The 18,480-nt window shown below is 36.5% G+C and overlaps 1 protein-coding gene across 2 annotated transcripts in view; it reads right to left on the bottom strand.

Moving 5' to 3' along the window:
- The window catches only part of CYP39A1 (cytochrome P450 family 39 subfamily A member 1), a 124,226-nt gene that overhangs the window by 104,370 nt on the left and 1,376 nt on the right, over nt 1-18,480 (bottom strand). For both annotated transcript variants that reach the window (XM_078155332.1, XM_020993943.2), the window contains exons 2-3: nt 8,064-8,199; nt 2,354-2,528 (exon numbers count right to left, since the gene is read on the bottom strand). In XM_078155332.1, coding sequence (XP_078011458.1) covers nt 2,354-2,528; nt 8,064-8,199 — 311 coding nt within the window. The remainder of the gene's footprint in view (nt 1-2,353; nt 2,529-8,063; nt 8,200-18,480) is intronic.

Below are 18,480 nucleotides of genomic sequence, written 5' to 3'. Positions count from 1 at the left end.
TATTGCCCTGGGATCCTTGGGAACTTGAAAAACGGAAACATTTCTAATATTTGTCAGAGAAAGAAGTCTTTTAGTATATAAAAGGAAAAGTTGCAAGCCATCTTGGGTAGGGAGCCTTTTTTATTCAAATCTAAATTTCTCAATGTACAAAAATTAATTCTTTGAAAAAAAGAAAAACAAAAACCTTGCGATAAATATATATAGTAAAGCAAACAAATTCTACAATTGGCCAAGTCTAAAAATTATGTTTTCAGCCACTGTGGCAATCTGTTTTGCTTGACTATACATGTTTACAATAGATTTTGTTTTTCTTACTTTCTCAATGTCAGGAAAGAAAAGGTAGGAAGGAGAGAATTTGGAGATGAAAATAAAACAAAATTGAGTTTAAAAAGTTATGTCTCATTCTGTACCCTGAGTCCATCTTCTTTCTGTCAAGAGTTGAGTAACATGAATCATGATCAATTCCTTGTAATTTTGGTTGGTTATTATATTGATCAGATTCTTAAGTCTTTCAAAGCTGTTTGCCTTTACAATGTTGTTATTCTATAAATTGTTCTACTGGTTCTGCTCATTTCATTCTGCATCACTTCATTTAAGTTTCCTCAGGTTTATCTAAAACCATCCCTTCTGACATTAGTTAAGGCGCATCTCCAGTTGTCCTGATCTCTATCTGGCCACTGGACCCAGATGTATCTGGAGGAGAAAGTGAGGCTGGTATCTTTGCACAACCCTCCCTCGCTTAAATCCAATTCACTTGCAAGTCATGGCATCACCTTCTTGATGTCATGGTCCTTTTCAATAACAAAGGACAAAAACAACAAGAAGAGCTATGGCAAAATAACATTCCATTGGACAGCTAGGTGGTGCAATGGATGGAGCACTGGGCTTGGCATCAGGAAAACTCATCTGCATGAGTTCAAATCCAGCCTCAGATGCTTACTGTGTGACCCTAGGCAAGACATTTAACTCCATCTGCCCTCAGTTCATCATCTGTAGGGTAAGTGGAAGAAGGAAATGGCAAACCACTCCAGTATCTTTGCCAAGAACACCCCAAAGTGGGGTCACAAAGAATCGGACATGATCGAAATGACCAAACAACGACAAATATTCCATTACATTCATAATACCATCTAGTAAGTTTTGGGGTCATATTGTCCTACAGAATGACTGGACCAATTCACAGCTCCAGCCATCAGGACATTATATGTGCTAGAGGTGGAGCTGAGTTTCTAACAGGTCTTTGTGCTGCCAGATAGTTGATATAAACACATCTCCCTTCTCCAATTACAATTTGGGGAGTTATTACTCCTAACCTCTTCTACTTCCGTTTCCCCTCTGGGTGATTAAGACTATAACCCAGGGGCAGCTAGATGGTACAGTGCATAAAGCTCCAGCCTTGGAGTCAGGGGGACCCGAGTTCAAATTTGGCCTCAGGCACTTGACACTTACTAGCTGGGTAACCCTGGGCAAGTCACTTAACCCTGACTGCCTCACCAAAAACAAAAGAACAAAACAAAAAAAAAAAACAACACAAGACCATTTAAAATCCCTAGATAGTATAAAATACCTAAGCGTATACCTTCCAAAACAGATATAGGAACTATATGAACATAAACATAAAACACTTTTTATACGGATAAACTCAGATTGAAATAACTGAAGTAATGCTTATTGTTCATGGGTAGGTAAAATCAATATAATTTTTTAAATGATAGTTTTACCTAACTAATCTGTTTGTTCAGTCATCCCAACTGAAATACTAAAAACTTCTTTACTGAATTAGAAAAATAGTAATAACAGTTCATTTGAAGAATGAAAGGTCAGGAACTTCAAAGGAACCAGGGGAAAAAAATATAAAAGCAGTAGATTCAGCAGTATCAGACCTTAAACTATATTATAAGGTGAGAACATTGTTGAAGTGTAAAAAGAATAGTTTTATCCCTTCCACACTGTGGGAGTTAGGGGCACAATGCCCCCACAATCTGGAAAATCTGTGTAAAGTTTTTTGACCTTCCCTTCATAACAGAGAAGTAGTCTGATTTTTTTTCTTTTTCTACTATGGGGTGTTTATAGCATCTTATTATAAAATTTGGGTTGATATTATACAATACTATACATATATTTTATGCATTTCTGAGTTTCTAAACTTTTTCTGTGTCATCTAAATTCCCCCAAAATCCCCATTTAATTTCTTATGCCAACCCACAATATATCAAAACCACAATAAAGAAAGTCGCAATGTGGAAGGGATAACTGTATGTAAACTCTTACAATCAGGAAGGTTTTTGTTTAATGTCAAACTCACATGCCTATTTTTTAGCTAGAAAATTTGGAAATTAAACACTTTATTTACCTTACTAAGTTGTAGAGATCTTTGCTTCCATCAGTGCCCAAACTTTCCAGTTGTTCATGTAATCCTTCTACCAGCTTTTCACTAAACTGACATAGATTGGAAATCTTCATTTTGTTTTTCATCACGCCATATAATAGACCATGGGATGTTAAAAAGATGCTCTTTGGAACTGATACTATAAACAGAAAATTATTTTAAATTACAAATGTCTGTTTTAAACATAAAAATATATATGATTTATAGCTAGAATTTGATTTTCCGTGGCAAGGAAGAAAGCAGTATTTTAGATACCCCAAAACAATGAAGAAATGTTTGAAATTTATTATATAGTCTTTTTTACATCAGATTTACCTTCCTAACCATGCTTTGTTTAGGACAATATTAAATATAGTAGGCATCTGATAAAATTATCTTATCCAAAATACATAAGTAACTTAAATATTCAAATTTATAACACTAAAAAGTATTCCCCAAAAGATATGAACAGGTAGCTTCCAAAGAAAGAAACCCAAGTTATCAACAACCATGTGAAAAAAAACTACTCCAAATCACTAACAATTAGAGAAATTAAAGGAAATCTGAGATTTTACTGCATCTATATCTGAGAAACATAGATGACAAAAGATGAAAATAACAAATATTGGAGGGGTTGAAACAAGCACATTTTATGTGCTGTTGGTGAAACTGTGAATTCGTCCTTTTGTTCTAGAAAGTAATATGGAACTATGCTAAAAAAAATTAAACTAAAGCCTGCATACCCTTTGAGTTAATGATACCACTATCCTATGCACCCAAAGAGATCAAGAGAGAGGGAAAGGACCTATACATACAAAAATACTCATAACAGTTCTTAGTAGCACTAAACTACAAACGTTAAGGGGGTGCCACACCTATTGGAGAATGGCTAAATAAATTGTGGTATATGAATGTGATGGAATATTACTGTGCCATAATAAATGAAGAAATGGACAGTTTTAGAGAAAACTGGGAAGATCTATGAACTGATAGAAAATGAAGTGAGCAGATCCAGAACAATTTATACAATGTCAATAACATTATAGAAAAATATAACTTTGAAACTAATTAATGAAGTGATAAATTATGAGTCTAGAGTAGGCCTGCACAATTCGTGGCTCACAGGCCACTTACGGCCCTTGTTGCCAAAGGATTTCAGGCAGCCCACGAAAAATTATCTCTACATTTTTTGCGGGTCGCTTCAAATCCTTCGGTGTGCCGCAGGTTGTATAGCGCTGGTCTACAGTATTAACCATATTATCTACCTCCTGCCAGAGAGGTAATGGACCTAAAATGCAAAATGAGACATCTATTTTGGACGTGGCCAAAGTGATAATTTGTTTTGCTGGACAACACATCTTTGTCATGAGGGTTTGTTTTTCATTTTTCATCATCATTATCATCATCATCTTTATTATTATTATTCTGTTGAAGGGGAGAGAGAGAAGATAAATGCTTATAAAAATAAATATTTTTTAAAATATAGTTCACATTACTTGAGTATACACTTTTAGGTGATTAGAGTATATAATTGGCAATGATCTGGATGGCAGAGGTAAAGTCACAAGAATAAAATTTTAAGTATTTCATAATTCTGATCTGAAAGGAGTATCAGCAAAGGAAATATGATAAGGTTTTTCTTCTTTGAACTGAGTGAGAAGAATTTTTATAATTGATGCTTTAAGTTACTTATTAATGAATAATAAGGATAGTTACTTAAATTCTAAAGTTTGTCCTAAAGGTCATTGATTTTTTTCAATGAGTAGCTTAGAGGTGGAAAGACCATTAGAAGTTATCCCTTATTCTTTGATTTTGCCAACCCCTTCAGTTTACAGACGAGAAAAATGAGACCTAAAAAAAGTAATTTAAGGTCATATGTGATAGTAAGTAGTAAAGCTAGTTTATGAACCCACGCTCTCTAATTTCAAAGGTAGGGCTCATTTTCTCATCTGGTCCTTCTTAGGGGGAGGAAAGGAAAGAAGAGGGCCAGAAATTGGAACTATCTTTTTTGGATGATATAAAAAAACATCAAGATGACTACTGCGTAGATATCTCAAAGAGGTCAAAAGATAGAAAGTCTTTACATATACCAATATACTGATAGATTTAAAAAAAAAGAAAAATGGAAGTGTCCTTTATTTGGAGAATGGCTGAATAAACTGTAGTATGTGAATATAATTAAATATTATTGCACTGCAAGAAAAGTTTAACAAGAGGAATTAATACAGAACGAAGTAATCAGAACCAGAAAAATATAGATAATGAATATAATAGTACGATAACACTAAAAGGCAGTAAAACTCAGACTAATTATTAGCCCTGAAGAAGAGAGCATGAAACGTGCTTTCTTCCCCTTGGCAGAGAGACATGGTACTGCTGAGGAAGAAGGTTGCATATACTGAAACAATCACTGTATTAGTTGGTTTTGCCTAATTGTTTTTTCATGTCACAAAGGAGTAAATGAGTGATGAAAAAATAAAAGGTAGAGCCATACCTTGTTTCGTTTTGTTTTGTTTTTTAAAAAAAGCTTCACTTTTTACTGTGTTTCATCAATATTGTATTTTTTGTAAATTGATCATTTCTGGCAACCCTGCGTCAAGCAAGTCTACCAGCACCATTTTTTCCAACAGAAAGTGCTTACATAATGTCTCTATGTCATATTTTGGTAATTCTCTCAATATTTCAAACTTTTTTTCATTACTCTATCTGTCACGGTGATCTGTGATCAGTGATTATTGAGGTTACAATTGTAATTGTTTTGGGGTGCTGCAAACTGCATCCACATAAGGTGACAAACTTAATTGATAAATGTGTGTTCTGGCTCTTCCACCTATTAGGCATTCTCCCATCTCTCTCCCTCTCCTCAAGCCTCCTATTCCCTGAGACCCAACAATACTGAAATTAGGCCAATTAATAACCCTACACTGGCCTCTAAGTGTTTAAATGAAAGGAAGAGTTAATTGACGCAGCCAACTTCGTTGCTGTCTTAGTTTAAGAAACTGCCACAGCCACCCCAGCCTTCAGCAGCCACCACCCTGATCAGTCACCAGCCATCAACATCAAGGCACGGCCCCCCACCAGCAAAAAGATTATGGTTCGTTGAAGGCTCAGATAATGGTTAGCATTTTTTAGCAATAAAGTTATGTATATAGGGTTTTTTAGACATAATACTATTACACACTTAACAGACTACAGTATAGTATAAACATAACTTTTACATGTACCATGAAACCAAATAATTCATGTGACTTGCTTTATAATATTTGCTTTATTCTGGCGGTCTAAAACCAAACCCACAATATCTCTGAGATATGCCTGTATTGATCATTTTTTTTTCAAAAGATAAATGACAAAAATGTAAAGGAGATAGGAGTAATGTTTTTAAAAATATAATTCCTGGTGCTGGTCTATAAGGAAAAACTCCACAGTATACATCTGTAAAACAAAACAAATATGGTGATTTAAGAGAAACAAACAATACATTTTCTAAGTCTCTTTCAATTTCTATGCCTTGGTTTTCAGATTTAATAAAAGCTCTACAATCACTGTATCAACTGGCTTAAAGATACACAGTGTCCAATGCTGGCAAAGCTAAAATACTACATACAAAACCAATATACGGGGGTCAGATGGAATGGGAAAGTGACCTATGACCCCACAGAAAATTGAACTACCTTGAGTAAATGTAAACAGCAAAAAAAGTTCCAACTATTCCATGGAAAAATTTGCACATGACCATGGGCCATCCTTGGCACTAAGCATTCTTTGTTCTGTTTCTAATATAATATATATTATATATTATATATAATTATATATATAAATATAGTATATAAATATATAATATTATAAAGCCTGTTAATAACCAAGCTGGTATGAGCTCCTCTTTCTATGGTATCTCAGTAGTCTCTCAGAGGGTATGCCACCCTACAATTGGCATAATTAGGGTAGAACAGATACGCCCCTTACATTAGGCCTAGTTGGCAGTATAGCCTCCTTACATCAACTAATATTATATTCAAAATAATTCTGGAATCATTTGAAAGGGAACGTGGTGTTACCAACAAGGGCAATATCAGAAAACCTTCCTACTCAATGAATACCAGACCCTTCATATAAGCTCCAAGATCAAATATAAAATTCTCTGTTTGGTACACAAAACCCTGCAAAACCTGGTCCCCTGCTACCTTTCCAACCTCCTTACTCCCAACATATTCTGTGACCTAGTGACAGCGGCTTCCTTGTTGTTCCTGAAACAAGATACTCCATCTCCTGACTGAGCATTTTCACTGGGTGCCTCTTCCCATGCCTGGCATTCTCTCCTTCCTTATCTCCATGACCTGGCTTGCCTGGTTTCCTTCAAATCCCAGCTAAAATGCCCCCTTCTAAAGGAAGCCTTTCCTGATCCCCCTTATGCCAGTACATTCTCTCTATTATCTAAAAATGTATCCTATGAAAAACGAGGTCTCTAAATCAGTTAATAGTAATTACTTTGATTTGTTTTAGGATTAACTGTCCTTTTCTTAAGAAGAGCTAGGCCAGTATAAATATTCCTTTAAGCCTAAATAACCTATAGATTTAGTGAATGAATATTTTAACAAGAGTTAATGGTAGATAAGTTAGAATCAGCCTAAATATATCTTTATAGAAATAAAATCAAATAATCATAGGATTAAGCTTAGATACCACAAGACTCTTTACTAAAGGTCAAACTGCCATTTTCAGACAGCTAAAGGGTGGATGTTGCCTCTCAGTGCACCACCTTACTCCTTTTAATAAGTTCCTCCTTCTTTTTTTTCAGGGAGCTACATAGACTCACAGCAGAAATCCTTAAGACACCACTGAAAGACATTTCTCAAAAAGATTTACAGAAATGATAGACATGAGTTCTAAACCAATGAAATACTGAACCTAGCAGTTATCGCACTCTTGAAACTTCCCATTATGACTTCAATATACCCAGAATTTGAATATTGCAAATCTACCTATTTCTCTATAAATCCTATGAATCAGCCTTGTGAAAATAGTTCCGTTTTTTCTGTTATAAAGATAAGCTCTGTAAACCTGTCAAATTGTCACTAATCACTGAGGAATTAGTTGACCTGATTTAATGAAAACTTGATGACATTGCTATTAAATAATTTTCTCTCCAAAGTAATACATCTCAGAAATTTTCTATTTTAAATAGAAATTCAACACCTATATGTAACTTGCTTGTACATAGTTGTTTTTTCACATCATCTCTCCATTAGACTGTGAGCTTCTTGAGAACAAAGACTGTCTTTGTAAAGATCTTTCTTTGTATTACCAGTACTTAACATAGTTCTTGGCACATAGGCACTTAATAAACGCTTGCAACATAGACAGTGCTTACTCAATGTTTACTGACTGACTGACCTGAGTTTAAGTCCCAGCTCTGATTCTGACACTTACTAGATTTGGTACTAGGCAATTTCTTTGAATCTGAGTTTCCTCAACTATAAAATAAGGTACTATCTATCTCACAGGATTATTACGAGAGAAGTACTTTGTAGACCTTAAATGCTATTTAAATTCAGGTTATTACATATTCTCATTATTGTCCCTTTCAATTAAGCCACAGGAAAAAAGTAGCTCTAAATCACTCTATTACTCATTACTCAGCCAACAATATAATAGTTATTTCAAGCAAAATGCAGGAAAAAAAAATACTCTTTACCTGTTCGATAGATATGGTCTTCCACTGCATGTTCAAAATTTATTTCTTTTGACTTGAAAAATACATCAAAACCCTCTTCCTCAGTTACAAATGTAAGCCGCTTACCCAGAGCAAAAACTGTAAATACTGGTCCATGCTGAAAGAAATAAATTGTATCATAAACATAGTTTATTAAAGACAAATTACTATCAGTATAACTACTCTGCAAAGCATTTTTTTTAAATGTCCCATAAGACTTTAAATGTTAAAGCACAATTCCACAAAAATAATAATTCTGGCTTATTTTACATTTCATAATAAATTTTAAAACTGATTATGCAGATCTTATCAAGTAATAATTTTATTATAAAACATCAATCACTTTATTAATGCATGGCAATTACTTTGGTATGAGTTAATTAACAAATTAAGTCTCCATTAATCATTATTAAGATATAATCAACTCCAGATTACACAAGGAACTGTTTTCCTCTTCTTTCTTAGATCATGCATTTTGATGACGGTCTGCTTATCTACAAGGGTCCCAGTTGCAGAAATAGTTTCTCAATCTGGTACAGACAGAGTCCAGCTTGGGGTACAAACAACAAATTATTTCAGCTCAGGGTGGTCTTTCCCCTTGTTCAGGGCTCCTGCATGCTCCAGTGTGTTGGGGGAGTCAAAGGCTGCACTTAAGGACCTAGAAGGCCACATGTGGCCTCAAAGCCACAGGTTTCCCACCTCTACTTTAACTTCTTCTATGTATTTATCAAATATTAATTTGTATTATAGTTATTTGTGCATATACTTATATATTAACATATTGGTTGGTGTCCTTCATTCTTGAAGAGAACCAAGATGACATGATTATGTTGGAGTCAAGTAAGTGTGTCCAACTGTGGCTGATCTGGCTAATTTGAGCTCAAGAAGCTTTACCACTGGTCAGGCACAAATAGTCCACATAAACATGTGGAGTAGAGATGTCTTTAAATTTGCACATCTCATATTTCTTTTGAACTACTGTAATTCTGCTTCGCTAGCAGAGCACAACGCCTTCTTCGATGCAGGCATGCCATACTTGGTAGTCCTTCACCAGTGTCTCCCATGTAACACAATCAATTCCAAAACATATATAGGTATGTATGTATGTGGGGGGGGACGACACATACATAATCTATAATGACATGATATATTATTATAGTATTATATATTACATATAATGCGTTTACATAACCAGTATTGTGAATATACATGTATTATGTATATGCGTGTATACATATACATGCAGACAAGATTATGCATACACATACATATATTATCTCAATACACTGATTATAATTGCTTTGAAGGCCTGGACGTGTTATATTCATCTTTATATGGCCATCTACCTCCTCACCAGTCACCAAATAGTAAGAGTTCAATAATATTTGCTTAATATTCTCAGGTTGATTATTAATAGCTTTCCTTTTGACCATTTCTTTACTCAATATTCTCAAGCAAAGAAAAATATATTTATATTATAAATCCCAAATCCTAATACTTCACCCTCAAACTGCCTATAATTTCTAACAACTCTATCAAAAACATACTTACAAGGGCCTTGTAACAGAGAGTCCTACGAGGGCTCATTAAAACATTCTGGCAAAACAACTCACGCCTTCTTGTAGTAAAACATGGAAAAAAACCAAACAAAAAAGTAATACACCCATACACACACACTTCACATAAAGAATGAACTGACCCAGAAAAACAGCCCAGCAAGATGTAATGAAAAGGGTACTGGAAGGTCTGGGTTGAACACCAAGCTTTATTATTTGCTACCAGTAGACACGTACGTAAATCACTAACTTCTCTCTGAGCCTCACTTGTTTTCATCTGTAATTTGGCAGGAGAGGAAGGAAATACATAGTATCCAAGGTTCCTTCCTCTTCTAAGTCTAGGATCTTATGATAAAGAAAACTGTAACTTTAAATTAATGCAAAGAGAACTTATTAAGTGCCTACTGTGTACCAAGGGATACAAAAACAAAAGCAAAGAGTTCTTGTCAACAAGCAGCTCATATTCTAGTGCAGGGCTGGGGAATAACACAATATGTAGAGTTAGGTAAGTTATTAAAATCAAGTACATATTAAATTGCAAATGAACACTAATAATTACGGGGATCAAGACATGTCTCCTATCAAATATAAATTTAGGCAGAACCTGAATGGAGGTAGGAATAACAACAGGAGAGGAAATAAAGCATTCCAGGCCAGTGAAAAGACAAGGAGTAAGGAGATGAAACATACCACACAAGGAAAAAATTAAAATGTCATTTTGGTTGGAATATAGAGTTCGTGACAAACACTAACCTGAAATGAGTCTAGAAAGATAACATGGGCTAGATTGTGAAATATTTAAATATTTCTAAAGGAGTTTAAGAAAAAATGGAGAGATATGGCAGACCCACGAGTCAGAAACAGCAATTTAGTAGCCTTGTGATATCCTTTCTCCCCGCTGCTCCCTTTTCAGTTTCTTTTAATGTGTTACTTTCCTCCAATGGATTATCAGGTTCTGAAGGGTAAGGACTATCTTTTGCCTTTTTTTTTTTCATGCTAGAAGAGAAGTTTAATAATTGATAAAAATGCACAAAAATATTCAAATCAGAAATGCTTTAGAATGTGTACCACAGAAGTCAATACTTCTCACTGAGTAGGGAAAAGTTCTCCTCAATGAAAAACTGGACAGAGGATATTTTAAAAAAAAGAAAGAGAGAGAAAGAAGGAAAGAGATCTGGTTTCTTTTTAAATCAAGAGAACTTTTGTTAAAGAAAATGTTTAAGTCGACATTGATTTTTTTTTTAGACAAGGATATTGCAACTGTCACTTAAAATTTGGTGGCACATTCTTTAGTAGGTCCTTAAGGCAACATATTTAAATTAATTTACAATTTGATTTGATGTTAATTTCTTTTTTTAAACATCGCCTCAAAATAGATGTTCAAATAATGCCCTCACAATAGCCTTCTGTTTTATTCATCCAGATGCTCTTAAAATTAACAATGGTGGCTATAATACAGCAGTGCCCCTTAGCACTACTATATAGTTAAGGGTTTCCATCAAAAAACACCTATTTTTTTAGTTCACCATAAAAATTCACATCAGTTAAACCAGCTAGGAAGTTTTTGCCTTCTTTTTAACTCTAAGTGCTTAGCACATTGCTAGGCAGTCAGTAAGCATTTAATAAATATTTACTGACTGGCTGGCTAACTTATCAGAAATAGGAAAGACAGGGAGAGATTGTGTTCCACTGTGGACAAGTTTGAGATACCAGCTTTTTGCCTCGTTTATGACTCCTCTGACCACAGCATCTGGGAGGAGGCAATATTATGAAGGAGTGAGCTGCGGTGCCTCTTCTCCTCTAAAACCATGTAGTCCTGTGAAAGGGTTTTGGTCCCTGCCCTCTGTACTTCTTGTTTTCCCTTTTAGGTGAAAGAGCCTGGAACCTCTGATCTTATGAGCAGATCAATACTCTAAAGTACAGCCAGGGCAGTCTCTATGCCATGAGGACAAGGGAGCCTAATGAAACCTGACTGATCTGATAAGAGATGCCACCACTGCCTGTACACTTAGTGGAGCAATACTATATAAGAAATGAGCAGAGCTTACTCAGGAGAATATAATCATTCCCTCAAAGTGCTGGGGAAAATAATTGTATGTTGGTTCTTGCTATATCATTGAAAGAAATATCTCTTTGCAAAAGCTAGTGGACATTCAGGTAGACATGTCCAATAGGCAGTTCTTAATGTAGGGTTCGAATTCAGGAAAGAAATAACAGTAATAGTAATAATAATAATAATAATACCTAGCATTTATACATTACTTTACCTTTCGTAAAGTTACTTATACTATACTTGTAGAAAGAAAGAGAGATGGTGAGCTAGGTAACAGTACAGTTAGGTAGAATCAAATGCAGTTGAATGGTTAGATACAAAAAATAGTTAATGATTCAATGTCAACTTGGAAGGTCTTCAATAGAGTCCCTTACAAATCTATGCCTTTTTTCACTTGTTTCATTTGTATCTGATTCTTCATGACCCCATTTGGGGTCTTCTTGGCAGAGATACTAGAGTGGTTTCCCATTTCCTTCTCCGGCTCACTTTACAAACAAGAAAACTGAGGCAAACAGGGTTAAGTGACTTGCCCAGGGAAAAAAGGCTAGGAAGTGTCTGAGGCTGGATTTGAACCCACAAAAATGAGTCTTCCTGAAGCCAGGCTCAGCACTCCATACAACATGCGACCTACCTGCCAAATCTGTGCCTAGACCTATGTAATTTATTAAACGTTTTCTTAAATTAAACTTTTCTTAATGACTTGAATAAAGAAATGATGGCATGCTTTACCAAATCTAAAGATGACACAAAGCTATAACAAATAATTAAGACACTAGCTAACACAGTTAGGATTCAGAAAGATATTGACAGTCTGGAACACAGAGCTGGATCTCACATAATGAAATGCAATTTGGATAAATATTAAATATTATATATAAGTTAAAAAAAACACTTAACAAAAGCTGGCAGTTAGGGAGCCAGACAAAATTTCTCTGAAAAAGGTCTGTTAACTTTTGATGTGGCAGCTAAGGAAGTGAAAGTGAACCCAGAATCACAGGACCTTAGACCTAGAATTTGAAGGGACCATGGATCCAAGACTACAATGAAAAGCCTAGTGTCTGGGATGGGGGGAGGGAAGAAGAAGAGTTCCAGGCACATTTTCTAAAGGACATTTGTAAACAAGTATTTCATTCTTCCTGTCTCTCAGATTCATAACATTAGCACTGCACTACCCTTCTCCTCACTCTCCTCTATCCCACACATCCAATTAGTTGCCAAAACTTGCTATAGCTACATTTACAATATTTCCTCAGTCTGATACCTTGTGCATTTTCACATTGACCACTTTAGTTCAGGACTTCATCATTGTTTGCCTAGATTAATGAAACAGGGGCCTCATAATTGCTGTCCCTGACTCAAGTCTCTCCCCACTTCAAACCATCCTCTACAATGATGCTCATACTGCTGATTTTCCTTGAGTGCAGAAGTGATGTTGCCAAATCTCACTACCCTCCCCCCTCCGCCAGCCCCACATAAATTCCCACGGCTCCCTATTGCCGCTAAAATAAAATGACTCCTCTGTTTTACTTTTAACGTACCTTCACGACCTCTCTTTCCAGCCTCATTGGTATCCCCTTACTCAGAAGTCCAGTAAAATTAGCCTTCTCTCTCTTCCTCACACAGGACAATCCATGTCCTGTCCCTATGTCTTAGCACTGGCCTGGAATGTATTCCCACTTCACCACTGCCTCATAGAATCCCTCTCTTCTTTTTTTTTTTTAAGGCAAAAAAGGTTAAGTGACTTGCACAGGGTCACACAGCTAGTAAGTGTCAAGTGTTTGGTCTGAGGCCCAATTTGAACTCAGGTCCTCCTGAATTCAGGGCCAGTGCTCTATCCACTGCGCCCCCTCCTCTCTTCTTTCAAGATGCACCTTGATCACTACAAGCTTGTGTTGTTTTTCAGCTGTGTCCAACTCTCTATGACTCCATTTGGGGTTCTCTTGGCAAAGATACTGGAGTGGTTTCCCATTTCCTTCTCCAGTTCATTTTACAGATGAGGAAACTGAGGCAAATAAGATTAAGTGACTTGCCCAGGGTCACACAGCTAAGAAGTGTCTAAGGCCAGATTTGAACTCACCAACAGGGGTCTTTCTGACTCCAGGCCCAGCAGTCTATCCACTGCACCATGTAGGTGCTCCTCACTAAATCCTATACGAAGCCTTTTCTGATCTCTCCCCCTCTCAAACTACTTTATATTTAATCATCTTGTGTTTATTTGCATTTATTCTCTCTGTACCTATTCTGGATATCCTTAGGTATTATTTCATTAGCTATATTTGTATCCCCACTGACTAGCACAGTGCTTGACATATAGTTGCTGTTTTAATAAATACTTGTTCATTTCTTGATTTATGAAGACAGAAACTAAGGCTGGATAGTAAGTCATCTTAAAAGCTTAAGGAACTGTGATAGATTAAAAGGTTGATAAGACTCACCAGTATAACAGAGCAGCAAAAAAAGAAAACCCATTAAAAATCCTTATATGACCTCAGGTATATTAAAGGGAGGCATAGTGATGAAAAACAAGGAGTTAGCATCCTACTGTATTATATCTTGGTTAGAAAGTTATTTAAATAGGCTTGAGTTTTCTTACTGGCAAAATGAGGGCCTGACTAGATTATTTCTAAAATGTTTTCTAGCTATCAATTCTATAATTTAAAAGATCTATATACGTGTGTGTGTACCTATACGTGTGTATGCATACATATGTCAGTGTATGTATATATGTGTGTGTGTGTATATATATATGTACACATATATACATACATATACATATTTATTTTTCTGCTTAAATAAGGTCAAAGTCTTCACTGACAGAATGTTATATTTTGCGAGTTGTGAACCAGTTTTGATAAACTATTTGGAATATGTAAGAAATGTTGCTAATTTGTTCCTATTCTTTTTTGATGCAGAAATTACAGTAGTTGAATTTAAAAAACAAACTTCCTTTCCATTAGTTTTTTTTCTTTTTGTAAATTATTTGATTTTTAACAACCAACAACACTCATACCTAGTCAATAATGTCCACGCTTTAGTCTGGAATTTATAACCCTTTATATCCTGCAACTTACCTACCTCTCATCTCAGACTCATTTCATACTACTTCCCTCACCGGGGTCTCTATGAGGACAGGATCAGTGTCTTATATCACCTTCTAACCCCCCCACCCCCATATCTAGAATAATATAAGCCCTGAATAAATTATTGAATCTAATACCTCAAAAGCCCAAAGAAAAACTGGAGCCATCATGAAGCACATCAGAAACAAAACAGAAAATGTTATTTTACCCAGAAAATTGGGGTTGAGGGAGTAGAGTCTGTACCTAAGTAGGCACTGAGTTTAGTTCTGAACACCATACCTTAAAGAAAGAAACAATGGAGCTGGGAGAAGTCCAAATAAGAGTCACTAAATTAGCAAAGAAATATTTAGAGATGAGAACAGGCTAAATAAAATTAAGAAGGCTTAAGCTTGAGGCGGAGCCAAGAGGGCAGAGTGAAAGCAGTGACTTGCTTCAGCTCTCCTCCAAACTCCTCCAAATACTCATAAAAAAATGGCTCTAAACAAATTCTGAAGCAGCAGAACCCATAAAAAGATAGAGTGAAACAAATTTCCAGCCCAAGACAACCTGGATGATTCATCAGAAAGGTATATTGCACTGGGCTGGAAGCTCAGCGCGGCATGGGTGCGCAGGCCACAGCAAACCTGGAGCAGGCCTCAGAGGACTGAATCTCGGGCAGCTGTAGAGGTTTCCAGACTCCTCAATCCACGAATGCCAAAGACAACTTAGAAGGTCAGTGGGAAAAGTCTGTTTCTCTCAGTGCTGTGAGAGGAACACGGGGTTTCAGCTCCATTCCCCAAGAGCGTGGCCCTGGGGGGGCAGCTGCTTCCCAAGCTCCCAGCCCACAGACTGAGGGGGAATCCAGTGGCTGATCAGAGAGGGACTGCAGGGATCTCTTTGCCAGTGCTGAGGCAGGAATCCTTGCTTTGCCCATGTTTGGATCTGGGCCACAGTTCTGGGCGGCCATTGGTGGAGCTTGTAGTGATTGTGGAGAGGAAACCCTCCTCACAGTTACAGGACAGAAGGGAGTACCTGTAGTCACAGGCCAAGGCCAGGAAAGGAGTAAACACCTCGCCTCAGCTTGGAAGAACTGAAAATTTACAGGTCCCTACAAGGATCTCTGAAAAGAGCTGTACAAACCCTCTGAAGCTTGGGACAGTACATTCTCCACACTGGAAGCAGATTCATACCTTAACAAAGAGTTTAAAACTCAAGTAATTCGCCAGGATCATGAGCAAGCAGTGCAAAAAGAGTCAGACTATATTATCTTACTTTGGAGAAAAAGAAGACCAAAATATACAACCAGAAGAAGATAACAAAGTCAAAGCTCCTACATCCAAAGCCTCCAGGAAAAATATGAATCAGTCCCAGGCCTTGGAAGAGCTCAAAAGGGATTTTAAGAAGCAAGTAAGGGAAGTAGAGGAAAAACTGGGAAGAGAAATGAGAGTGACGCAAGAAAATCATGAAAAACAAGTCAACAGCTTGCTAAAGGAGACCCAAAATAATACTGAAGAAAATAACACCTTAATAAATAGCCTAACCCAAATGGCAAAAGAGGTCCAAAAAGCTAATGAGGAGAAAAATGCCCTAAAAAGAAAAATTGGCCAAATGGAAAAGGAAATCCAAAAGATTACTGAAGAAAATACTTCCTGAAAAATTAGAATATAGCAATTGGAAGACACTGACTTTATGAGAAATCACGACACAGAAGAACAAATCCAAAAGACTGAAAAATTAGAAAACAATGTGAGAAATCTCATTGGAAAAACAACTGACCTGGAAAATAGATCCAGGAGAGAGATTTTAAAAATTATTGGACTATCTGAAAGCCAAGATCAAAAAGAGCCTAGACATCATCTTTCAAAACATTATCAAGGAAAACTGCCCTGATATATTAGAACCAGAGGGCAAAAGAGAAATTGAAAGAATCCACAGATCTCCTCCTGAAAGAGATCACCAAAGAAAAACTCCTAGGAATATTACAGCCAAATTCCAGAGTTCCCAGGTCAAAGAGAAAATATTACAAACTGCCAGAAAGAAACAGTTCAAGCACTGCGGAAACACAATCAGGCTAACACAAGATTTAGCAGCTTCTACATTAAAGGACCACAGGGCATGTAATATAATATTCCGGAGGGCAAAGGAGATAGGATTACAAACAAGAATCACCTACCCAGCAAAACTGAGTATAATCCTTCAGGGCAAAAAATGGTCATTCAGTGAAATAGAGGACTTTCAAGCATTCTTGATGAAAAGACCAGAGCTGAATAGAAAATTTGACTTTCAAATACAGGACTCAAGTGGAACACGAAGAGGTAAACAGGAAAGAGAAATCATAAAAGACTTATTAAGATTGAACTGTTTACATTCCTGCATGGAAAGATAATATTTATAACTCATGAGACCTTTGTCAGTATCATGGTAGTTAGAGGAAAAAAATTATATGTATGTATATGTAGATGATAGATAGATAGAGGGCACAGGGTGAGCTGAAGATTAAGGGGTCATATCTGGAGAACAAAATTAATGGATGAGAGAGGATTATACTCGGAGAAGAAGAAAGGGAGAGGTAGAATGGGGTAAATTATCTCACAAAAAAAAACCAGAAAAGCCTCTTACAGTGGAAGGGGAAACGGGGTAAGGTGAGAGGGAATGAGTGAATCTTATTCTTGGTAGGATTTGGCTTAAGGAGGGAATAACATACACATTCGATTGGGTATGGAAATCTGTCTTACCCTACAGGAAAATAGGGGGAGAAAGGGACAAGAGAACAGGGGGATGATAGAGAGGAGGGCAGACTGGGAAAGGGAGTAATCAGAAGTAACTTCTGAGGACGGACAGGGTCAAAAGAAAGAATAGAATAAATGGGAGGGCAGGATAGAGTTAGTTTTTCACAACATGTCTACTAAGGAAGTGGTTTGCATAACTGCATGTACAACCTATATTGAGTTGCTTGCCTTTTCAATGAGGGTGGGTGGGGAGGGAGGAATACAGAAAATTTGAAACCTAAAGTTTTAAAAACATATGTTTTAAAAAAAAAAATGTTTTCACATGCTACTGGGAAATAAGAAATATAGGAAATGCGGTACAGAAGTCTGTCTTGCCCTACAGGAAAATAGAAGGGGAAGGGGATAAGAGAAGGGGAGAGAGATAGAAGAGAGGGCAGACTAGGGGAAGAGATATTCAGAATGTATGCCATCTTGGGGTGAGGGGAGGGGGGCGATGGGGTGAAAATTTGGAACTCAAAAACTTGTGGAAGTGAATGTTGAAAACTAAAAATTAACAAATTTATATTAAAAAATCTTTGAAAACAAGGTTTAAGCTCAGAAAAGCAAAGATGGAAGGACAATATGAGCCTATAGAGAGGGTGAATATATATTTCAGGTTCACTAAATTCCAGAATACTAGAACTGAAGGACATTAGCTTTTTCAATTTGAAAAAAAAAAATTAGGACAAGTTTTAAAAAGATACAGCTGACAGCCACCTTTGGAATAAGCCAGACATATTTCAGCTGGGTGGGGGATGGTGGGGAGCGATTTGCAAAAGAGTCACAGTGATTTAAGAGAAATTCCACTAAGTGTACCCTAGCTCTTCATTACAGGAAGGGACCTCTGACACCTGGAGCATATGTAGATTAAAGAGGAGGCTGGGTAAAATGTTCTCTAAGCTCTGTTCTCAGAGGTCTAACATTCACTAAATTTGTGAAATTCACTGACTCATTTGTGCAATT

Source organism: Phascolarctos cinereus, unplaced genomic scaffold (genome assembly GCF_003287225.1).
Source record: "Phascolarctos cinereus isolate Bilbo 61053 unplaced genomic scaffold, phaCin_HiC Scaffold_5;HRSCAF=322, whole genome shotgun sequence".
NCBI lineage: Eukaryota > Metazoa > Chordata > Mammalia > Diprotodontia > Phascolarctidae > Phascolarctos > Phascolarctos cinereus.
This window is presented reverse-complemented; position numbering and strand designations above follow the sequence as displayed.